General features: G+C 33.9%; 3 protein-coding genes and 1 non-coding gene across 4 annotated transcripts; 3 read left to right on the top strand and 1 right to left on the bottom strand.

Moving 5' to 3' along the window:
- Window positions 1-1,711: 1,711 nt before the first annotated feature.
- Window positions 1,712-3,103, top strand: LOC125212139 (dynein light chain 2, cytoplasmic). Its single transcript, XM_048112219.1, has 2 exons — window positions 1,712-1,929; window positions 2,678-3,103. Exons 1-2 carry the CDS (start codon window positions 1,792-1,794, stop codon window positions 2,876-2,878), a joined length of 339 nt encoding a protein of 112 aa, XP_047968176.1. The 5' UTR covers window positions 1,712-1,791; the 3' UTR covers window positions 2,879-3,103.
- Window positions 3,104-3,800: 697 nt separating this feature from the next.
- Window positions 3,801-3,873, top strand: TRNAF-GAA. Its single transcript has one exon. It is a non-coding gene; the product is annotated as a tRNA-Phe (tRNA).
- Window positions 3,874-4,425: 552 nt separating this feature from the next.
- LOC125214734 (chlorophyll a-b binding protein 13, chloroplastic) lies at window positions 4,426-5,743 on the top strand. The gene is made up of 3 exons (XM_048115869.1): window positions 4,426-4,589; window positions 4,668-4,829; window positions 5,087-5,743. The coding sequence occupies exons 1-3, from the start codon at window positions 4,473-4,475 to the stop codon at window positions 5,594-5,596; spliced, it is 789 nt and encodes a 262-aa protein (XP_047971826.1). The 5' UTR covers window positions 4,426-4,472; the 3' UTR covers window positions 5,597-5,743.
- Window positions 5,700-14,175, bottom strand: LOC125214732 (myosin-2-like). The gene is made up of 24 exons (XM_048115867.1): window positions 13,561-14,175; window positions 12,835-12,936; window positions 12,604-12,747; window positions 12,366-12,516; window positions 12,230-12,257; window positions 11,965-12,133; window positions 11,789-11,852; window positions 11,643-11,656; window positions 11,469-11,553; window positions 11,002-11,105; window positions 10,615-10,753; window positions 10,177-10,295; window positions 9,861-10,013; window positions 9,676-9,765; window positions 9,312-9,389; window positions 8,863-9,021; window positions 8,367-8,567; window positions 7,920-8,125; window positions 7,703-7,838; window positions 7,405-7,534; window positions 7,132-7,245; window positions 6,953-7,056; window positions 6,577-6,780; window positions 5,700-6,323 (listed from the first exon to the last, which is right to left on the bottom strand). The coding sequence occupies exons 1-24, from the start codon at window positions 13,852-13,854 to the stop codon at window positions 5,868-5,870; spliced, it is 3,444 nt and encodes a 1,147-aa protein (XP_047971824.1). The 5' UTR covers window positions 13,855-14,175; the 3' UTR covers window positions 5,700-5,867.
- Window positions 14,176-24,416: the final 10,241 nt, after the last annotated feature.

The raw sequence follows: 24,416 nt of genomic DNA, 5'->3' as shown, positions 1-24,416 counted from the left end.
GAGTGAGAATGAGTTAGTAGAATGTGTGGTCCATCATGAAAAATGGTAAAAGTGAAATGTGACAAATTTTTAGAATTACGAAAATAGAGATAAGTGACAAATTTTCAGGGACAAAGGAAGTAATATACTACCTCTATCCCATTAGAAATGACACATTTCTTTTTATTATATATTCCCTCCATCCCATTATAAATGACACTTTTTTTTTGCACGTGTTTTGGAAAAATGATACTCTCCCGTCCTACAATAAGAGTCACATTTTGTCATTCTGGTCCATCCCACAATAAGTATCACATTTCACTTTCTTCATAAATGGTAAGTAGTCCCACATTCCACTAAATCAGTTCACTCACATTTTATTATAAAACTAATATAAAAAAGTGCGACCTCAGATTCCACTCCTATCGTAAAACGAAGGTAGTAATAATAAATAATTAAAATATAGATAAACTAAAATGAGAAAGACTCTCGACCAATATGAAAAAGTGGACCCCATATTCCACTCCTATTATAAAACGAAGGTAGTAATAATAAATAATTAAAATATAGATAAAGTAAAATGAGAAAGAGTCTCTTATAACATTTTCTCCCCTTTAAATCGTCATTCTTTCGTCAGTTACATGCATAAAATATTTCTAAAGGTGCATATAACCTTGGGAAATAACAATGCAACTGTGATTTACATCGATCGCTAACGTACCATGGAAAACTACATTAATTGGAGTTAAAATGTTGTTTTCAGTAAATTGCTACTTGATCCCTCGTTTCGGAATTAAATAACTCATTTTACCTTTGCATATTATTGAAAAATGTGAAAAAAAATGGTGGATAAATTTAATGGATCGCGAGTCACATTTTAATAATTTAATTTTATAACGTGCGTAAAATAAGTTAATAATTACTAAAAATATTAAAGTGAGAGAAATATTCAACTAAGCGACGGGTGACGGGTTGAATGAATTTTCCTTATCTTGCTCTTTAATAAATTTTCCTTAATATTCTCCCTATTTAATTGTGGTGGACCCAAGAGAATCTTACGAGTGAGTGATTTATCACCATGGGATCAATGCTTCTCCAGGATTTTATGAATTTCAAATATTCCCACAAGTCTATTGGAAAATCAAATAGTTTTTACAGTTAATTTTCTAAAGGTTTCTACATATTCTTCTTTAAATTTCTTGAAAACCAAATAGCTTTAGGAGTTTTTATTAAAAAAATATGAGCTTTGTAGAGACACATTCATGGTCATCACATGTAATCTCGATTCTTTCCCTTCGACGACTCAAATCATTTTTTATTTTATTTTTTGCAATCATACCCATAATAATAACATGAGTCCATCGTCTACAGATTAATTGTTTTCAATAAATTCTAAAAAAGGGGGGGATTTTCATATGCAAGTGGGAAATGAGATATTTAATACTATAGACATTTAATGGGACGAATGGAATAGTAAATATATCAACCCTTAAATTTGAACTTTTGTAATGATAAAGAAGTTTCCCACCCATTTAGACACGAGTTAATCAATTTTATAGTTAATAGATCACTAAATATATATTGGTGTCACTTTATATGGTTTCTACTGCATTCTAAGCGGATAGAATATAGAATAAGAATATGTGACGTGCCAAAATATTGGACACCACATAAAAGGAATCCTCATTTTAGGTATTTCAATCCACTCCTCGTATAAATAGGTCCTATGAATTTAGATCACCCAAACAAATAGGAAGAAGAAGATAATTTGTAGGTCAATCACTTCTTATCTTCAAAAAAAATAGAGAGAAAATGTTGGAAGGAAAAGCAATTGTAGGTGAGACCGATATGCTTGAAGCCATGCAGCATGATGCTCTTCAATTAGCAGCTAAGGCACTCGACTTCTTTGATGTCATTGACGCCACTGAAATTGCTCGATTCATTAAGAAGGTATATATATATATATTCATTCATTTTTGCACCAAACTTAGCTTATATGAGCATGCACTTGTTAAATTAATAATCTTATTCACCTATTTATTTAATTCACATGAGAGAAAACTCAGATCGCTTAAGCTTGTTCAAGTTAGCTCAAGATCTGGTGCACACGTGTGTGTGACATGGCGAAAAATAAGCTAGAATGGATTAAAAAGTATATTCACTATTGAAGTAATATCTATTTGTAGGGATGCAAATTCGATTTCATGTTTTGGGTATATCTGATCTCGATCTGATACTCGATGGATTTCGGGTACCTAATACCCGAAATCACGGGTTCGGATAATTGGTGTCAGGGATTTTAAGATTTAGGATATTCGACTAGTGTGTGGTAGAGAGGGGGAATATAGAAGAGATAAATGTGTTTTCATTTTTAGTAATTAGTCATCTTAGTTAGGACAAACTAAAAATGAAAGTGGGTCATCTTCAGTGGGACGGAGAGAGTTCAATCATACCAATGAAAAAAAATTAAAGCACTAAATTTGAAGCTTGAACCATAAATATTTTATCAATTTTTATAATTCCTATACTCATCACAACATAATTTATATAAACAGAAAAGAAACGGAAAAAAAATTGGGTTCCGGGTACCCGATTAATCGGAGTCGGTAAGTATTAGGGTACCAGAATTCACATGAGGCAGGTCAAGTACCAGATTGGATAGTTTAGTGTGATGAATAATTTATTTAAACATTTGTAGGAGTTCGACAGAATATATGGAAATGGTTGGCAATGTATTGTGGGGACCGACTTTGGTTCGTTTGTGACGCATTGCTCGGGGTGTTTCATCCATTTCTGCGTAGGCAGCCTGGCAATTTTACTCTTTAAAGGCTCAACCGACTCCGAATCTGAACCTGAACCTGATGCTGATCACCAATTCTCAGCTTCGATCATTGCCTGATAATATATAATTCTGTTGTAACCAATATGTCAAATTGAACCTATAGAGTTCAATTCTTTTTTGTTCTTTTTGGAGATCCATAATGTTAATACTATCAATTAGAAATTCTAATTTCAGCAGCGTTATTATGTACTGGTTGTATATGTGGGTTTTGGTAGTTCAATACAATATTGTACTTGTCTCTACATAAAGTTTTGAGTATATGTTCAAGTATTGAATTAGTTATCAGAGGCGTAGCTGAATTTTTCAGTTCATTTCGCATCTTTATATATAGCCAAACCCAATTTATAGTAACTGAAATTGTTGTGAATATGAACATCTTGTGATGTTGTATTAAAAATATTACATTAACAATATTGATGATAGACACGTATTAACTCTGTTGGATAACACAATTTAAATCTCTAGTCTTCTACTTCGATTGTGAGATACGGGTCCTTTTGTAGATATTTTGAGAATTTGAAAGTTATAGGTACCTTTACCAATGAGCAAGAAAATAATGGATAAAATATAAACGAGAATATTGACTATATCTCTTGTCAATAACAGCCATTATTTCATTTTCTACGCCAAAAGTTATATTCCCACGCTCACCGGCACCGACTTTAAAAAGTGTTGAGAAAATAATGGCGGAAGAAAGTTAATGAAATATGTGTCTCACTTGGATGTATTTAATTTTAAATAATATATGTGAGTGGAATGTGAAGTCCCTTTACCGTTTATAAATTAATGATGAACCGAAAATCTTATTCGTAAAATGATCAAAATGAAAAAAGAGACTCCTATTCACAAACGGAAGTGTACACATTTTATGAATAAATTCCTAAATTTATGATGGACGGTCGAATATATGTCATTATCTATATATATTCGAATATAATATTATTAGGAATTGTTAATGAATCATTTTATAAAACATATTGCGGGGATAGCTCAGTTGGGAGAGCGTCAGACTGAAGATCTGAAGGTCACGTGTTCGATCCACGTTCACCGCAATTATTTTGTTTTATAGCCCATTTCATTTCTTTTCTCCTTTTCCTATATTGGGCTCATTTAGTAAACTTTTACCCCATTTCAGATTTTTGGAATTTCAAGTGTTTGGCCCATTTCACATTTTAATCAAACGCCCATTTGACTCTTTTTATTTTCTCGTCTGCTGAAATTTAAAAAAAGGTTATTATTTGTTCATTTTAATTTAAGTATGATATAATTAGAACGGATGCATCAGACTCAATTTTCATATAAAACATTGTTAACCTTTCTTTTCTTTTAAATAATTCTTTCTATAATTGAATCGGAATTGTGCACAATTATGGATTGCTAAATATTTGACATGGCAATTCCATAATTATTTAAATAGATAAATATCGGATAGAGAGGATATGATATGGAGATACTCCAATCCTTAAAACGCTTCTGATTGGCTGAGTGTTGCAATTTGGCAATTGCCTTGATCAGCAACCACAATTTCCACACATGCAATCTTCACCACTCATCTCTCCACTCTCTCACTCTCTCCTCTTCAAATAAGTTACAACCTCAAGCATACAGTTGAGCTCCAAACACAGCCTTAACTAAAAAAAATCTCAAAGAAATGGCATCAATGGCTAGCTCCACAACCCTTGTGAAAGCAACCCCATTCTTGGGCCAAACCAAGAATGCCAACCCTCTCAGAGAAGTTGTCTCAATGGGCAATGCCAAATACACCATGGTAATAATCCATTCACTACCACACACATTGTAATAATATGATCTATTTAGTTGCTTATGGTGATGATTTTGTGACCAGAGTAATGACTTGTGGTACGGACCCGACCGTGTTAAGTACTTGGGACCCTTCTCGGCTCAGACTCCTTCCTACCTTAACGGAGAATTCCCCGGTGACTACGGCTGGGACACCGCTGGTTTGTCCGCCGATCCCGAGGCCTTTGCCAAGAACAGGGCTCTCGAGGTACATATTTTTGTTTTATTACTATTACTATAACTGGTCGTTCAGTTGTCATGCTTACTTGTTATTGAAGGTCATCTGTACTCTTTATCTCTTGTTCAGTTGCCTTTAATTTATCAAAAATTCATCTGTGCCAATGTGTCTCGACTCGTCTCCACAATGTCTATGACTAATGCTAACAATCCCTGTTTTGACTCATCTCACTATTATCTTGTCTAAAGAACTGAACGCCACCTAATTTTTTGCTCAAATCTTTGTAGGTTATTCATGGAAGATGGGCCATGCTTGGTGCTCTAGGATGCATCACACCAGAGGTTCTTCAAAAATGGGTCAGTGTGAGCTTCAAGGAGCCCGTGTGGTTCAAGGCCGGTGCACAGATCTTCTCCGAGGGCGGTCTAGACTATCTTGGCAACCCCAATCTGGTCCATGCTCAGAGCATTCTAGCAGTTCTTGGATTCCAAGTTGTGCTCATGGGACTCGTGGAGGGATTCAGAATCAACGGCCTTGATGGAGTCGGAGAGGGCAACGACCTCTACCCGGGCGGCCAGTACTTCGACCCACTTGGCCTGGCCGACGACCCTGTCACATTTGCTGAGCTCAAGGTCAAGGAGATCAAGAACGGAAGACTTGCCATGTTCTCCATGTTCGGATTCTTCGTGCAGGCAATAGTCACCGGAAAAGGACCCCTCGAGAACCTCTTGGATCATCTCGACAACCCGGTTGCTAACAATGCCTGGGTCTACGCCACCAAGTTTGTCCCTGGATCATAATCAATCAAAATGGAAAAATATAACAATGTGTAGATTATTTATTTGAGTTGAGTGCATTACTATTTTCCTCAACAAAATGTTGTTCATCTACTAAAGGAGAATGTAAAAACATAACCTCAAACTTGATCGTTTCCTAAACGTATTTCATCCGAGCTTCGTTCCATACACTAATTACACAGTGGATAGATACTATACACGAACACGGGAGAACGAACAATCGAGACTTACAATGCAACAACAAAATTGATATATACATATTCCGAACGCTATGCTATCCTCTCTTGCTTTTCTTTCCCCACCATGTCCGCCTGTGTTTCTCTGCATCGTTTCGCCCCAGCTTGTATACCCTCCCCTTTGCTTCCTTCAACCTCGCCTTGTAATCTCTCTTCCATGCTTCGAACCTCTGTCTCAGCCTCCGGAATTCCTCCACAGCATGTATAGGCGACTGGTCCGACTTGACTTCTACAACTGCTAGTGCTTCTTCATCGAAAGCTCGTCTTCTGTCCTCAAACTCCTTGGTCAGATGGCTCACCGGGTTCAAACTTCCATTTGTGTCATCGATACCATTGTTAGCGTATCTCATTGGAGTGCTACCACCCGGAGTCTGAGTTCCCATAGACATGTCCTCGGATTCATAAAATGGAGGGGATTGTGCTCCATCGAGCCTTCTAGCAGGGTTTATAGCATTTTCAGCAATAAGGCTCTTCTTGGCTGCAGCCAAGCTCATCTGCCCAGAAAGACGAGGATCCAAATTAGCATACTAAAGGCCTTAATGATAGTTAGATAGATACAAGTAACATAGGCTATTGCTAATCTAATCTATCTACCAAAATAAACACAGCCCTTAAAAGCCAAGGTTGCTGTAAAAGACATTAGTATTAGTACATAAGAAAGTAGACGACGACTTCAATTTTGTAGCTTCATTGCTATATGTGCGAAATTACCACAAGTTCATGATAAAACACAATAAACAAACTCACTTGTAGAGATGTTATCTGCTTTTGCCACATCTCCTCCATGGATTTCACTTTGGCTTCATATTCCGACCATCGGGCTTCATACTGTACCACCTGCTCTCTCAAACCCATATTTTCTGTTTCCTTCTGTCCAAGTGTTGCTTCCGCCATTGACACACGCTTCTGTAGTTCTTCAACAACCAACGACAGTGTTTCTTGTTGCGGATCCTGTTCACCAAAATAATGGATCAGTTCAGGAAGAGTGAAGAGGTGACTCATGTACTCTTAAATTTACTCATTCATTCAACCCAACTCTGAGGTGATAAATAATTATCCAATAAAAGGAGTTCACACGATAAGAAGTAGTTTATTTGAACACATGGCTTTTGCAGCTAAGTACCTTGACTTCAGAAATTCTCCTGCCTTGCTTCAGATTACTAACATTCAACTGTTTAGAGTTCCGGAGGTGATTAAACTGTTTGCGGGCCAACCATCCACGAATTACTGCAAAAGCCATTTGATTCTATTAGGACAGTACAAGATGCTAATATATCAGCTATTCCTAAAACAGAAGTTTACCCGACTGTATTTGCACGATTGCCATAAACAACTTGTCTGGCCCCGTACGGATAACCTGCTTTTTCAACCCAAGTAAGGCACCATACTCCTTTCTAGCAATTTCACCACGAATATCTGTATTTGTTTGATAATCAACAAAAGTAAAAGTCATGTGACAATTTTAGATAAACATTAATGATTTGGTTCCTTAAAAACACTTTTTTGAAAAAAAAAAAAATCATTTGAGGGAAGTAATACTCTAGTATGAAATCGAGCTGTAGAAGCCGGCCTTACATGATTGCAATGTCAGTACTTCTTCCTTGAGTTTACGGAAGTCTTGGCATGCATGACGGCCATTGAAACACTTCTGCAACTCAAGAGTACCTTGGACAACTTGTTTTCTAACAGCTTCCAAAACATCAATCTGTTGTTTCACAACAGCAGAATATCAGGAAATTTAGTACTACAAAAAAGTTGTTCAGTTTCCAGAAACAAGACATGCAAATGTTATCTTGTCGATGTAATACAGAAGATAAACAGCCAATGAATTGCTCTAGGAAGTCAACAGATGTAAAAAGGCACACAAAATCACCTGTCCTTTTCGAAAGTATAACTTCGTATAGCCAACTTGGTACATCTCTGGCAAGATACCGAACTTCTGCAGAATGGCAATTGACAGACTTAACGGATCTTGACTGTCCTTTTTTTCCCCGACTAGGGACACATACCTGAAATTCACACCGACACGTATTCAGAAAACTAGACACTAATCATACAGAGTGAATGGAAATTAAGATTCGATGCTTCACCTTTTTGTAAACTCTTGATGAGTCATCTGCATCAGATACCCAGACTTCGAAATCCTGACAACTTGCAGAATCCCACAGCAACGAAGCTGCCTCAGGGCAATATCTTTTTCAAATGCACCAGGAATCTGCTTATTATTTGGTTTTATGCAGCAAATGAAATGTTGTTTTGTGCTTTCCAGATGTTGTATCAATTTGAACAGCTGCCCCTGCAATAGTGAGCAGAAGTAACAACAAATTAGATAAAGATATATAGTGAGAAGTTCTTATTCCTAACAAAGATAGTTATAAGAAAACATATTTAATTAAAACTCATTACTTTAACAAAGGGGAAAACATCAAGCTTAGATAGAATCAGATCATTTTATCCAGCTTTGTTCTTTTGTTTTCATAGTGTATCCCACAAGCAAGATGAGATTGCTAGAAGAGTGGAAGAACAAGATTTATCACCTGGAATGTTGTGGCAACACTTTGTTTCTTACAAACTGACATCCCTGACTGCACCGATGCACTATCTAGATTCTGGGATTGCTTAAGTAGAAGGGCAAAAGATTGAGGAAGTCTACTAGTGCAGGATGCGAGTAGCTCGATGATTTCAGAATGTATTGGATCCCGATTCTTTTCCAAGAATTTTTCCGTCTCATAAAGAACCTATAGTACAAAGCTCATGTCAATATAAATCAATCTAAAATCAACGTCAGTTATAACTTAATATACCTAAACATAACACAAACACTTTTTATATCCAGAATTAAGTGGCATGTGTGGATCAACCCCTCATTATTGCAATTAAAGTAACAAATTTAGGTTCCAATAATACAATAAATCCAATACAGCAGAGGCAACTAAAATTTCAATCTGCAATCTACTTGAGGTTCACTTGCTCTGGATAAATTTTAAGCTGTGTACAGATATTCCACAAAATTACAATGACAAGTAAACTTACCTCCCCAGCATGATGACGAATGCGGAATGTTCCACCTCTTTCTCCTTGAAAGCAACGGTTATTACTTAAGTGATGCTTAAGTTTAGCAGAAAATGTTAAATCTGTAGCTTTGGGAAGATTGGATAATTCATCCAGTATAGGTATCAGACCAATAGGTTTCTGTTCAAGTATACCATGGTGAAGATAAGAGTAAGGCGGCATAATTTGTTCAATAACATAAGCAGGTAAAAGTCAGATATAATACTAACAATTAGCAGTAAGCAGATACAAAAAAGGAGCTGGGTGCACTTTTTTAAGGTTCAGATTCATTTGTCTTAGTGAACAGGCTTGAATGGCCCTTCACTTCATGTTAACCCCAGACATGAACAGAAGAACTATTTCCAACAGAAAATACCCTACGTTACAACAATAATAACACCGCTATGAGAGACTTCTCTGCATAGGATTACCTTCTCAAAAAGATCTATACATTCTTGGTTGTCTTCAAAATCCACTTTTTTCCAGTCAATTCCATCTAACTCATACTCCTGTAATGAAGAGTATTCCACCAGCACCAAGAATAAAATATCAATATCAGAAGCGTTATGCTAAAATATTTAATGCACAGTTTTCAAACAAAACAGTCTGCATTAAGTTAATTGCTCATTCAGATACTTTATGCAGAAGTGTTTACTTATGATGCACAATACATATAATCGTTAGAGGCTATATCTTGTGAAGTAATGACAAAAAACAAAACAAATGTGTGAAGTATGTATCCCCAGTAATGCCTTCTTTAAAACCTAAAGATTGGAAGACATGTTAGATGCTTACTTCTTGCTTATGTTTGATGAGATGTTGATTCGAATGTTGCTGGAGCCGCTCATTAGCATAATTGATGCAAAACTGTTCGAAGCTATTCTTCTGGTGCAAAAAAGCAGTCAAAGAATCCAAGTAAGATTATTTAAAGTGGGGACACATCATAATATGCGTAAAGGACAATATCAATCGTTGTATACCTTAAGTGATTCAAATCCACACATATCAAGAATGCTTACTGAGCACCCCATATTATCTTTCCCCGTGGAAAATGATAAGTTTATCTTCTCCACAAGCCAGTCGAACAAGCTCGCATAAATAAAACTTGCTAATGCATCCCTTGTGGAAATTGCCTAAACGTGAGAAAAAACCGACATGGCATAAGTGTGATGGTTTTGCAAACAAACCATCCGGTAACATATGAAAGTAACCATAAAGCACTAGCATGAAGTATTTGAATTGTTGGAATCGAGTGTGCATGTGTTTATGAAATTATCGATCTTTGAAACTATGAACCTGTTCAAAAGTCAGAGATTTGGTGACCTCATCCCTTCCAGCTCGTACCCTCCGGGTTGACAAAGTAAGTATCAGGTCTTGCTCGAAACAGCCCATCAAGCCAGCAGCATTTGTAACAGCTATAGATAAGGAAATTAATTCAGATATTTAATTCAGAAGATAAGCATAAACCTAACTTGAAACTGCACAATGTTCTGTATCTATGATGATCACAGAGGTTATTGCCGGGGGAGGAGACTCTTAACCATTTAATTTAAGGGAAAATTAAAATGCAAACAATTTCTTTACTGAGAGTCCCATAGTAAATCCCCAACGAGAATTCCCTTCAATGTAACTATTTATTTCCCAGAAATAAAATAGGGAAGTTTTAAAATAAAAGGATGACCATTGATGGCTAGTGAAAGAGGATTGGGAAAATGAATCAGAACATGCAGATACCTTCATCAGAAACAACCTCAATATGCTTTTGATTGTCAGTTACAAGAAACGATATGTTCCCCAGCCACAAAACTGCAGCAAGCATCTCGAAGACGTGCTCTTGATCTTCTTTACAGATTCTGATAGAATCTAGGGCTCCCTATGAGTAGAACATGTTCCAGAATTAATAACTTTTGCGTAGATAAGGAATATGCTGAAAACACTCAAAGTTCTATAGAAACTATGGTTTTTTATTTTTCCCACCGGTGGTGCAGCAGTTTCCTCACTAAAGTTTCAAACCTCTCCAGATACAAAACAGGTTGGGTGGTTGTGTAACGAAGTACCAAGGGCAAAACAAATGGGAGTAACTGACCAATATAAAGCACATGAGCAAGACATGTCATTTACCATAAGATCATGAAACTTCTGAGCATCATCAATGTTGGGGATCTCCAAACATTCACTCTGATTGAGATATTTGTATTCAGAAGCACCTCTTAACCTTAGCCTACCTGAAAAATAAAAAATATTATGTGCCACGTCTTCCGGTCATAATACTTTCAGAAAAGCTATAAACGTGTTATAGGCAATAGATGATTTAAAAAAAAAGAGTTTAAAGAATTGTGCATCATCAACAGTATATCTTATAAGCTAAATTCATGCATTTGTATGCCTCAAGGTAAATTAAGTTCTCACTTCTCAACCACGAAACTCCAACTAGCATGTAACACTGACACCAGCTGATAACAAAGATTTTTCGTTTGCCATACCAAGTCCAGAAATATTTGAACTATTCTCATAATTTTCATTTGCATACAAGGAAAGAACAAGATACGTGAGGAAAACTGAAGATTTGGGCAAATCTGCGAACAAACCTCGGAGACCAGAAGGAGCACCAGAGCAGAGCTGATAGAAAATGTGATATGACCGCTCTCCTTGAGCTAACTGAACAACTCTTGACTGATAAAACATTGAATTATATCAATTCCAGTCCAATATCAATATGCAGACTAGAGAACAAACTCACTGATGTTGATACACATACTGACCTTTTCAAGGAGGACTGTTCATGATTGAGGAATTTGACATTGGACATGAACAAAATAGAAAAGCCATGTCACCAAAAAATATGACTAAGAATGGACTAAATGAAAAGCTTTTCATAATTCAACTTGACCATTAGAAGCATGCTTACAGGTTTGTATTTTAGCACCACACATTTTTCCAGCAGCACCGAAGTAGATTTCAATTAATTTTCCCTGCACAGATCCTGAGTGTTACCAAACAAGGCTTCCCTATGTTGATTGCCGAAAACAAACATAGGCTACCTCTTGAAGTAGTAGGAAAGAATTTAATTCAGAGTGAACTCACAAATCGGCTGGAGTTGTTGTTCATGGCTGTTTTGGCATTTCCAAAAGCCTCCAGTATGCAGCTTGTTTTCATGACTATCGATTCTATTACATCGCCACCTCCACCACGAGCTGCCAAATATTGCATTGCAATCTTAGCTGTCTCAGTCTTGCCAGCGCCACTTTCTCCACTAAAGATCACACAACAAGAAATTATTTCTTCCTATAACAACTACAGCATGGAACAAGAACAGCAGAAGGAAATCTTTATCAAAACTGCAGCTAACCTGATAACGATAGACTGGTTTGCTTCATCTGCAAATTTAAAAAAGTAGCAAAATGATAGGGAAATAAGAATCTCAGCCAAAGCAATAAGTCAACAAGGCAAGCATTTCTCTGAGTATTTAAGGTGTCATATAGCACCTGCTATCATTGCTTCGTATGCTGCATCAGCAGTAGCATAAACATGAGGACTGTCCAAAAGGTTCTTTGTGTAAGCAGTAACTATATCATCCCCATATATTGGGACACTTTTAAAAGGATTGACGGCTAGTAATACAGGCCCTGCCTTACTCTATATAGAGAACACACAACAAATTGTTTAGGTTAGAGACAATTGCTAACTTATAAATAAGAAAAAAAAAATTTAATAGAGGATTACATATATATTATCTTTTGTATATCTATACTGGAGATTGTGAAGAACTGAAGGCTCATTCAAATAACTCAGTTGTGCAAGATCATCAACTTCATCGAGTATATGCGGATTAGCTGGTAGGAGGTCTTGTGTCGGAACTGTCACAATCTACAGTAATACAATTCTTGTAGTGAGTACACAATTCTTGTAAAATGCATGAAAACAGTGAACAGATGACAAATGAAATGAACTAACAGTTCCCTCCGATAGCAGAACCGAAGCTTTCTCCCCTGAGTTTGATCTTATTTGCCCAGATTCCCATAGGTCGTCATGTCGTCGACACCAAACCCGAAGTTTCTAAAATTACACATCAACACTTACAATGAGAAACCGAGATTATAAAATCCTAAATGGAAACAGAAAAAGCCCCAACATCTGGGCAAGATAAAAATACAGTATTCTCGACATTGTTACAAAGAATCATGAGCCCAACTCTTTTTCATGTTCCCCCACTATTCTACTTGATAAACTATCCGGAGCTTCAACTTCCCCAGCCTAATGATTTAGTGTCCAGCACAACAAAATGCAAGTAAACTTCGCACAATATGAGACAGGATAAGTTGCATTTCAGCGTAATCTAGGTAAACTCGCAAGCAATAGAATAGAATTTAAAGCTCGGACTTATCTTAGAGAAGAACCATCTAATCTCAGGCAATGCAACCAGCGCCATAAGACATTCAAACTTTGTCATTGAAGTTATAAAAATAGTATCCATGAAGCATCTAGCTAGAACTCAATAAAATTGTGAAACAAATAAGTCTAATTGTACAAGAAAAGAAACAAAAATCACCATAACTTGATTCACCACAAAAACAATAATACTCCCATAAACCCTTTTGTTTTCTTTTTCTACTTTTATGTACAAATATTCTCAAGTAGAGATCATAGAATATTAGCAAAGCAGAAAACAAAATCGTCTACCTTCCGATTGCCCTCATCCCCATCCCCATCCCCATCTTCCAATTCCTCAACTTTTTCGGCCCCAAAACAATTCTCTCTCTCTCCTACGCTTCCTTCCTTATTCACAGCACAACTCGACCCGCCCACAGGCAAAGACGGCCTCCTCTTGGGCGAAGGAAGGCGAGCACGAGATGTGGCCTTAGGCCTCGGAGGCAGCGCCGGCGGCAAGTCCCCCGGCGACTGGGTCTCTTCCTCTCGCCGCAGAGACTCCAGCATTTCCTCCAAAGAGCTCCGAGCTGTCGATAAAGACAGCATTTTTATCTTTCCTCGTCCCACAAAAACCCACAAATCTCGACTCAATCCGCCACTTCAAGACAGTCATCCCCGGGATTGCAGTGCTCTATCCGATCCCATCTTCAGGGGAAAACGAAATTAACTGATAGTAATGATTAAATCCGCCACCAAAAAAGAAACACCAAAGCAAAAGCAAAGCCACAAGCTTGTTTCCGTGAAAGCCAAGTGTAATGACGATGCCGGCCTTCGACTAATCTCAGAGATCGTTAATGACGAAACTGCAAATTACTATCTGGAAATTAGCAGTTAGGAGTTGTAATGAATTTGGGTAGAGTCGGAGATTAGATTTAATAAATTTAGGATTTCTGAGTAAATATTTTCCGTTTACCAAAAAAAAGTTAAATTACGACAGGTATTTGGTGTTTTAAATATTTGAATTCGGAAATAATTAGTTAGAAAATAAAAATAATTTGGGAGTTATGAAGTGTTAGTGGGTGGGGCCCGCACAGGGATAGGGTTCAGGAATGTTTTTTGACGATTTTAGACATCTTGGGGTTTAGTTTCTATCCATTTGTTGGGGGTCTATCTAAATAATTTTATGCAATAGGCCAACAGAAAGTCTATCATAAATTTTTCAGTAAGTTCCAAAATATAATTCAATAATGGACTTTTTGTGTTTCACATTTTAGTTTTGGAGGGATTTCATAATTTTTCAAAATTTAAATGATATTTGGGTGATGGGCCAAGAGAAAAGTCTATTATACAGAGTATTCTCACTATCTTCCAAAAAATAATTTGATAGTAATTGACTTTTTGTGTATTTTCTGTTTTGGAGGGATTTGATATTTTTTCAAAATTTAAACTAGTACTAGATGTACTCAAAATTATTAAAATACTACTCTCTCCGTCTAAGAAACATAGATAAAATTGTGAACGGAATAAGTTTTAATAGTAGTATATAATTGGTAAAGTAAAAGAGAGTGAAGGAAAAAAGGTAGTGAAATGTGTGTTAGTGGATTATACAGTTCATATTTAGAATGATGTGTAAGATTATTATTGGTTGAAAATTTTCCTTTTTGAACTTAGTCTATTTTTTGTGGATGGACCAAATGGTAAAACTTATCTACTTTCGTGGACGGAGAAAGTATTATTTGGGTAAAAATACACACACTGATGTCAGTTTTTAATAGTTGCTCAATGTTGAGCTTATGTGGGGGTCTAAAATGTTGAAGACAAGCTTCGAGTTGTTTTTCAATTGAATCTAGACCCATTGAAACTGATTTTTGGAATAAAAATGGAAGAAGAAATGAGAATGTGGTGAATTCTTAAAGAGGTTGGGTATATTTATAGGAAAAAAACACTTTGTTTAAAGAGACCGTGAATGTGTATGCATTTGATTTCCAATGGCATAATGACTTTCGCAATCATGTGGCAAGTTGTAGTTAATTTCACGTGATTGGTACCATAGAAATTTGTGGACTTCATCATGAATTTGACAATTAATATTCATTAATTTATTATAATAATGGGATTAAATTATGAAACTTTATTAAAAGCGGCATTTTATGTATATAAATTTGCAGAAGGATATGTGTTAAGGCGTCCACCAACCAATGACATTGCTCCGGGAAATATTATTCCTACAAACCTTATTTATATCATAGATATTAATAATTTAGGACATAGTTTTTTGAATTACAGTGGAGAATGAGAAAATAGTGTGAAATGGCTCGAAGCCACAACCTTTCTTGATCGAGATCATTAGAGCTAGGGACAGAGCCAGAAATTTAATTAAGGACAAAAATATTTATGTAGAGAAATATGTTAGACTAATGTTGATACATATCGATCTTTCAATTTTGAAGAGACATAATCTGGAAGATATGATGTAGTACTAAATTAAGAGTGTTAGTTTTAATCGTTATCTTTTACTATTAAATATTAATTAGTAATTTTACATATCTTTTAGTTATTTAATACTAGGATTTTTTTAAGGAGAGAGGGAATCGTTTTGGTAGATCAGTTTTGGGATGGCAGTAGCTGTAGGTGTTTGCGGAGGATTTATATATTTGTTCTTGTTCCCAGTTCAATTTATCAATAAAGCTGAGAGTTTAATTTCCAAATTCTATATCAGTTTTTGTGTGACAATTTCGCTAAGCACCTCTAATTATTTAAATAACTAAAAGATATGAAAAATAACTAATTAATAAAAGATAAGGGTAACTGCTTTTAAAGTCACCAACTTTCCATGAATTCCGGTTTTTCCCACGAACTTTAAAAAGTTCGTGTAATGTCACGAACTTTATTGTCGATTGCCATTTTCCCATGTCAGGTTTTCGGGTCTGATTCAAACTGTTCGTTTCCTATTAAGACAATGTCCAAATTCTTTTATCTTACTATCGTTATCTTCGTCTTTGAAATAACTTCGCGTGGGTACCTTGTACGCCTCAATCGGAACTCGGATGAAGAAGTTATGGTCATTTGATGAAGGTTGCGACTTTGTGCGACCTTGTACCATCATAATGGTCATAACTTCTTCATCCGAGTTCCGATTGAGGCGTACAAGGTACCCACGCGAAGCCATTTCAAAGACGAAGATAACGATAGTAAGATAAAAGAATTTGGACATTGTCTTAATAGGAAACGATGACATAGGAAAATGGCAACCGACAATAAAGTTCGTGACATTACACAAACTTTTTAAAATTCGTGGGAAAAACCGGAATTTATGAAAAGTTGGTGACTTTAAAAGTAGTTACCCCTAAAAGATAACATTAAAACTAACACTCCTAATTACTGCATCATATCTTCCAGATTATATCTCTTCCAAACTGAAAAGATCAATCTGTATCAAATGTATTGTACTAATTTTAAAATTAGTAGTACTAATATATTAATAGTGATTTTTTGTATCATTTGTTATTCTCTATATACACCTATTCGACTATAAAAAAATAGATTTAATAAAGCTTCTATCACTATATTTTTCTGGATCCACTACTGTTTACGGATATACTTATATGATTTTGAGCATGTTCCTCTCAAGATTACAGATATATGATTTTGAGCATTTTCCTAAAACGAAACTTTGTCGACAACTTTCCGATCCATTGCTTTTGAGCATTTTCCTCTCAAGATTACATATATGATTTTGAGCATTTTCCTGAAATAAAACTTTGTCGACAACTTTCCGATACATTACTATCGCTTTTAGTTTACTCCTCTTTTATTGACAATCATTCTTATGTTCATAGAAAGACGGAGATAATATATGCTATTTCTAATATGGATAAAGTTATACTTTACCTTTGAGATTTATTTTCCTGCAATAAACATGAAAATTACTCAACTTAATCTTGAAATTAGTATATTCCTTCCGTTCCACTCAAAATAACATTCTTGAGTGACACGAGATATTAGAAAGAGTTGTTAGGTGGAATAAGTAGAGATAAAACAAAAAAATAATTGAATATTTTAATAAAGAAAGATAAGACATAGATTTATTACTAAATATAGAAAATATATATTTTAAGTGGGACAACCTAAAAAGTAAAGATAGACATCTTAAACTAGACATATGGAGTATTATTTTGATCTTAAATTGAGTCATGCTGATTAGTTTTAATGTGATAAAGTAATTCGGTTAAGTTACTGCTTTTTAGTGATGAGTGAAATACAGACTATGTGGCACCATCGATATAACATTAAATATATATAATTCCGTGAATTGAGCAAAATTAGAATTTGATTGGGGCCACATGCTCTTCCTCTTTCATAATCCTATATCTTAATCAATTTATTTATATTCATTTTCTTTGCTCTTCCATTTGGTGTTTGTATGCTTGCCACTTCTACCCAATTGACAAGTATCAATTAATTATTAATTCAACTTTTCTTCTTTATACTTGTCTTTTCCTCTTGACTTCGATCATGTTCCATTCTCGTCCCTCACCTAATCTAATTAAAGTTCTAGCTTTTTTTCTATAATATAAAACATTTTCATTCTCTATATAACATTACATAGTCACATTTGGTAGTTTTGATATCAAACTAAATATTCTGCATAATATTGTGCATTTTACTATAAACAAAACTGAAAATCATTTTTCTCCTGGTGAGAGACAAGGTCCAAAAAATGTGAGCCACGTTGAGACAATGAGGCTCAACAATATTAAATAAAGAAAAGGTAAACCATGCAGATAAATAATTTTAAAAATTATACCCTTAAGAATATAGTTGTACATAGTATGGACCCAAATTATGGATCAACATTAATTATTTGATTCGAAGGTTCCAAGTTGCAAACATGCACTACCTAGAAACATGTGAAGCACGTCTACCAAGTGACGTCGATGTGTATTAATAAAGTTAGAGATTTATACTCCCTCCGTTCCTTCATAGTTGAGTCATTTTTCCATTTCGGAAAGTTCCCTCATAGTTGAGTCATTTCCATATATAGTAACTTTTTCCTCTCCCTTACTTTACTCTCTCTTACTTTATTCTCTCTACTTTATTCACTTTTTACTTTATTATCTCTATCATTTTCTCTTTCTTACTTTTTAATCTATTTATTTAACACACCCAACATTCATTTCTTAAACTCCGTGCCGAAAAGTTCCGCCTCAACTATGAGGGAACGGAGGGAGTACTATTTTATTTTGTGAATTGACATGAAATCTATACATCTATATAATATATAAATAAAATATATAAAAAGAGGAGAGTTTTAGGAGATTTTAAATAATTATTTTATACTAAGGGAGGAGGAGAGTTTTAGGAGATATTAAATAATTATTTTATACTAAGAGATGTAAATACAATTAATATAAAATTTAGAAATTAATTCTAATAAATATATAATCCTAATATACACATATCCCACGTTTCTTCTTATTAGTGGAGTGAGTGGGAGGTTAGCTACAAATGAATATACTTTAAAATGCATTTGTATAATTTGAGCGTGTGAAGAATCTGCAGATGATGAATTGACTATTGAGAATATACATTCAGTTGAAGTTGATAGATCAGGCTCTCGAGTCCCTGCTATGATTAAGATTTTGACCGAGTTCTTTGGAATGGAGCCCAGGCGTACAATGAATGCAAGTGAATGTGTTGCCAAAGGCTGTGCTTTACAATGTCCTATCCTTAGTCCTACATTCAAACTTCGGGAATTCTATGTGCATTTTCATTCCTATCTTAGTTTGATCTTCTAAGGTTTTCACAGTTATATCTTATTGTTTTTATAATATTTAGAACCGTAATGCGCTGATTTTTTTCTTCTTCTTTCGTATTCATGGACTATGGTCCATTCACTCCCCTATTCACACTCTTCTTCACTAATTCATGGAATTGACGACCGTTGCTTCTCGCCATACAATTACGTGCTTCTTTTTAGTTGATTTTCAGTGTTAGTTGATTATTTAGATGTTGTCATGGAAGCCTCCATCCTCTTCATATTTATAAGAATACCATTTCAAATATAATTCAATTTAAGATTTCAAGCAATATAATCATCAAATCAAACCTTCATATGATACAGCTAAACAGACCTTTCTCTTCTTTTTATTTTTATTTTTTTTCATTTGTTGGGATTTTGATTAGTAAAAGTTTTTTTGTGCATTGTTATTTATAGAGATTTGATTTTTGCCAAAGAGACTCTTCGATTGAATTGACTCTTCCTATTTTTATGTTAATTAGCATTTGTTGCAGGAAGAAGAGAAGACTAATCTTTGAGAAGGCTAACCGATTTCTTATTATTATCATGAAATTGCCGATTGAAAATTGAATGCACAATAATGGTGAATTTTTTTTTCATCAAATGTATTTTAATGTTAGTTGAATTAAAAGTGAAAACTGACGGCATCTACAAATTCATTATTAAAATTATGATTAAGTGGAGCCTCTAAATTTGTCAAGAATTGAATGTTTTAGTTTATAATGATAAGGTTAATTTTAATTTTATAGTTAAAAGTTTTAAAAATAATGAGTAATTATTTATTATGTTTATAATTCATTCTGATATACTTTTATCTTCCTACTCCATAATTTAATGTTTAAACATTATATTATGTTATTTGTTTCAAATTTATTATACTTCAATATTGATTTGTATAGATTTTTTATTCTTATATAACTGAAATTGTTACTTATATTGTTCATTATTAATATCGATTCTAATTTTGTTTAATTAATTTAAAATTAAAAATTAATATTTTAAAAATATATAAATATGTGCATAGTGATACTAGTATTACTAATGGAGTACTATTTATTTCTAATTAGATCAGTTAATGCATATTACGGAGTAATATTTTTTTCTTCCGTGTTTAATTCGAGAGCTATCTTAATCGAAATGGATGGGATATTTAGAAAATGTTTATCAACCAGTGAAATTCAAATTTAATTTATTAAAAATGTTCAATTTAATTAGTAACTTATAAATAGAGGGGCATTATGCATATTAATATTTATTTATTACGTGTTTAATTTGAGAGCAATCGAATGGAGCATTTACAAAATGTATATATTTCACTTATCTATCAACCAATCAAATTCAAACTTAATCTATTAAATATGTTCAATTTAATTAGTGGTGAATCTAGAACTCATAAGCCATAAATAGAGGGACGAAATTTTAAGATCGGAGAATGTTTTTTCTTCATATACGTATATTCAACATATTGCCAAATTATAAAATTTAGTCAATTGACTCAAATCAGATTGTTTGGTTAAGAATTGAAAACGTGGCATGAAATTTGAAAATAACTCTGAATGTTACACTATGATGTAACTCTGCTGCATAACTAACTAGTACTAACTAGTATCTTAAAATCTAAGTACTGAAATGTTTATCACCTTTAAAAAAATTGATCTTCGTGGTCCAAAAGTAGGTTAAACATTTTTAATAGTGGTATTGGGCTATATTGTGTAATTGGCTAGTTGCAGAGGCTACAAATGCAACACGTATATATGCCCTCGACAACCTTTGCGTCTAAACTTTAGGACAAGTCTAATGTAGAGAAACCCCCTACTTAATTTTTTGGAATTGAAGATTTTGCATAATGTGAAAGATGTCGTCTTTCTCGTAAATAGAAAACCAAACAAAGTAGTAGAAATAAGCACCAAAAAGTTATAAAAGAAAAAGAAGATCAAATTGGATGTGTGTTAGTTGGGATTGGATCCCTGCTGTGGGGCAATCCACAGCACCCTATGCGGTGCATGAAACCGCACACAATTACTCATTAAACGATAGCCAATCTGTTGGCAAAACTGCTTTTATTTCATTTACTGCACTTTTAATTATTACTAGTCTTAACCCACGTGCGATGCACGACGGAATATTTTTTTGTCATACAATTTTAAATTGTTAATCGATTAATTAAAATAGGAAACAATATAATTATATACGATTTAAAATAGAAAAATATACTACTATGTAATAAAAATTCAATAAATATATACTCCTCAATTCATTTTACACCTAAAGACATTAACTTAAACATATTTAAAATTGAATTGAGACAAACACAATTATTTGGACAATGATAAAGAGACTACATTAAGTGTTGACATTTTTGAAAAATATGTTTAAAACAATCTTTCATATTTCTCTACTAAAAATAATAAACTGTGTAAAGATGAAGATAAATACTATGTATGTTTGAGTTAAGGATGCTACAATTCTTCTCTCTCTAAGAACGGTAAAAAATATTGGGGTAAAATTCTGAAACCATATACACGCGGTACTCTAACTTTTGTAATCAAAGGAAAAAAACAACAATAAATGAAATGGAAATTACAATGAAAATTAGTCAAGAAAAACCATCTTTCCGCAAGACAAATTACATCACGGTTAGTGCTCTCGGATTGACATATTTTCCCCAGAAATGAAAACGACTTCCTCCTAACGTATATAACATCTCAAACCTGCTAGGCACCTATAAACTTGATGGGGCTCCAAAATCAAGCAAAACAATGTTCCTAAAATGTGCAATAAAATGTTGAGAGCTTCAGAGAGAATGAAGAATGTTTTGTTAGTGTGTATAGTGTAATTCATCCACAATTCTATGCCTTTTATAGGTACAAAATTAGTACATGAGAGATCATGGAATTAAAACATCATAAATTTTAAAATCAAGACAATATAGGTTACAAAATTTGTTAAATGCTCATTATTCTATTTAAATATTTGTAACCACCAATGAGTCATTGTAGTGATTTAAGAATTAGTCAAATGCTCATTAAAATATCTAAATAAATATTCATGAGTTACTTAAAATATTCAAATTGGTCCATAACTTATAAATATTTCAGAATAAGGACAAAACATATAAATATTTCAAGAAAAGACCAAAACTCGCCTTTTATATATGTATAGATATTAATAACAGTATATGTTCAATTTTTAAATGACTTCAAAGTAAGATGATACTAAAAATTAAATACGATTACTTAATACTACTAATCATTAAAAAATAAGCCTACAGAAATGTTAATTAACAAACTAAAATCAAATAGTTTGAAATATAACTAAAATAATGATAAAAAAGCATATACTTAACATTGATTTCTTTATATACCGGTATCTATTTTATCAATCATATCTACAGAAATGTGAGTAGTACTATTATTAATACTATAATAATTAAAAGTGTAGTAAATGAATTAAAAGCAATTTTGCCAACAAATTGGCTGTCGTTTAACGAGTAATTGTGTGTGTTTCATGCACAGCATGGGATGCTGTGGATTGTCCCACTCCAGGGGATCCAATCCCGTGTTAATTAGCATGGTGATATAATGATAATATATGAGACTAAAGATCTGGGGTTCAAATTCACGGAGTGATCAATCGCTAACTCATCATTTAATTGCTACCTACAACTAATTTGAGACCATAGGATTTTAGAAAAATTATGGTCTACAATTTGTCACGTGTAATTTTTATTTTTATTAATTAAATCAAAAAAGAAAAAAAAACCTACCAAATTAGGGTTTTGGATGAAAATGTCAATATAGTGTTTCGTAAATATCAACACAATGCTTTGAGAATGTCAACACAATGCTTTGAGAATGTTTACACGTTGCTTATATTGACATTCTACATGTATTATATTGACATATTTTATATACTATGTTCACAATTGTGACATACGAAAAATTTAAAGTTTTTTATTTTTTTTCAAATTTTGACGTCGGAACATATGCAAGTGAAATCTCATTATAATCCTTATGAAACTATCTTTAATTTGATATATGTTGTGCGGAAAAATAATTTAAATCGAAAAAGTTATATGCTTAAAGTTATGGGATATTTTTCAAAAGTTTGTTACAACTGATTTCTCGTAAATTGACCTTAAGAGCATCCGCAGCGGTGCCCTGTCCGTCCGTGCCAGCGGCGGGGACACCGCTCGTCCGCCGATGCATGACGTCCGTTCGTGCCAGCGGCACGACGCTGCTCTTAAATAAGAGCACCTCCGTGCCGCTGAGCAGCCATATGTGGCAGCTCCTGATTGGCCAACGGCTATCGTTGGCAAATTTGATTTTTTATTTTTTTTAAAAAAATTTGAAATTAATTTAAAAAATGTTTTTAAATAAAAAAAAATATTTTCCACTTTCCAATAAATTATAACCGTTTTATACACATTTTTTATTTTTTTTCAATTTTTTTTTTCCAAAATTCACATTTTCATCTATAAATACCCCCACTTCAACACAAAAAAATTCTCATAACACTACACAATTCTCATCTTCTATCATCTAAATTCTCTAATCTATTTTCTCATCAATTCTCATCTATTATCTCATCTTTTTTCTCATATTCTCTCATCTAAATTCGCACCACACTATACAATGTCCGTGTAATACCCCCACCCGATCGACCGCCGACCGAGTAGGCGATGTCACAATTCCGGTACCATAAAAGTATTGGCAATTTAAAATTTTCATTTTCTAAACCATTCAAAACCAAATATTTAAATTATTATCTAATATTTACAATTGCAGTGGAAATAACTTGCATAAACTTTAGTGCTAACATGCCACAACTAACAATTCGAAAGATCTATCTCTAATAGAGCTCAGTGACCCACCAAAGATGCAGCGCTGATCAGACAAACATGAATAAATATCGACTGGTACTCTCCAATGCCAACTAACCTGTAGCACACTCATAGACAACTCGTTTTAATCATATGCATTTTCATGTCATCATTCATAATAAATATTCACTATCTATCATTTTCATGTTCTTAAACTTTTAAAAAATTAAATCATCAATTTTCTGTTACTAATCACATGCTAATATTCATGAGTTATTTCATAAATTCCTTAACAATTTTCATAATTATCCATACTTATCCCAGATCATATTTTCATGATTACGCCTTAAGGAAAATTAATTTATTAACCACATTTGATTATATTCTCCCTCAAGATAAAATTTTCATTATGAACACTAATATATATATATATATATAATTTTTTTCTACAGTTGTTTTACCCATCTAAACATGTTTAGCTATTCTTAATCACCCTAGTTGTAGTTATATACAAAATGTGGTGAGCTTTGACTTAGGCATTTATAG

Source organism: Salvia hispanica, chromosome 3, assembly GCF_023119035.1.
Source record: "Salvia hispanica cultivar TCC Black 2014 chromosome 3, UniMelb_Shisp_WGS_1.0, whole genome shotgun sequence".
In the NCBI taxonomy this organism is placed as follows: domain Eukaryota; kingdom Viridiplantae; phylum Streptophyta; class Magnoliopsida; order Lamiales; family Lamiaceae; genus Salvia; species Salvia hispanica.
The sequence above is the reverse complement of the archived record's forward strand: the minus strand, read 5'-3'. Positions and strand labels throughout refer to the sequence as shown.

Bases quoted from the DNA above. Each gene is read 5' to 3' on its own strand.
- LOC125214732 (XM_048115867.1), bottom strand. From the start codon at position 13,854: ATGCTGTCTTTATCGACAGCTCGGAGCTCTTTGGAGGAAATGCTGGAG. The intron at 12,134-12,229 runs GTTAGCTGCAGT...TGTGATCTTTAG, and splicing joins AACCAGTCTATCGTTATCAG to TGGAGAAAGTGGCGCTGGCA. The intron at 7,057-7,131 runs GTAAACTTCTGT...TGGCTTTTGCAG, and splicing joins AATCGTGCAAATACAGTCGG to TAATTCGTGGATGGTTGGCC.
- LOC125214734 (XM_048115869.1), top strand. From the start codon at position 4,473: ATGGCATCAATGGCTAGCTCCACAACCCTTGTGAAAGCAACCCCATTC. The intron at 4,590-4,667 runs GTAATAATCCAT...TTTTGTGACCAG, and splicing joins GCAATGCCAAATACACCATG to AGTAATGACTTGTGGTACGG. The intron at 4,830-5,086 runs GTACATATTTTT...AAATCTTTGTAG, and splicing joins CCAAGAACAGGGCTCTCGAG to GTTATTCATGGAAGATGGGC.
- LOC125212139 (XM_048112219.1), top strand. From the start codon at position 1,792: ATGTTGGAAGGAAAAGCAATTGTAGGTGAGACCGATATGCTTGAAGCC. The intron at 1,930-2,677 runs GTATATATATAT...AAACATTTGTAG, and splicing joins TTGCTCGATTCATTAAGAAG to GAGTTCGACAGAATATATGG.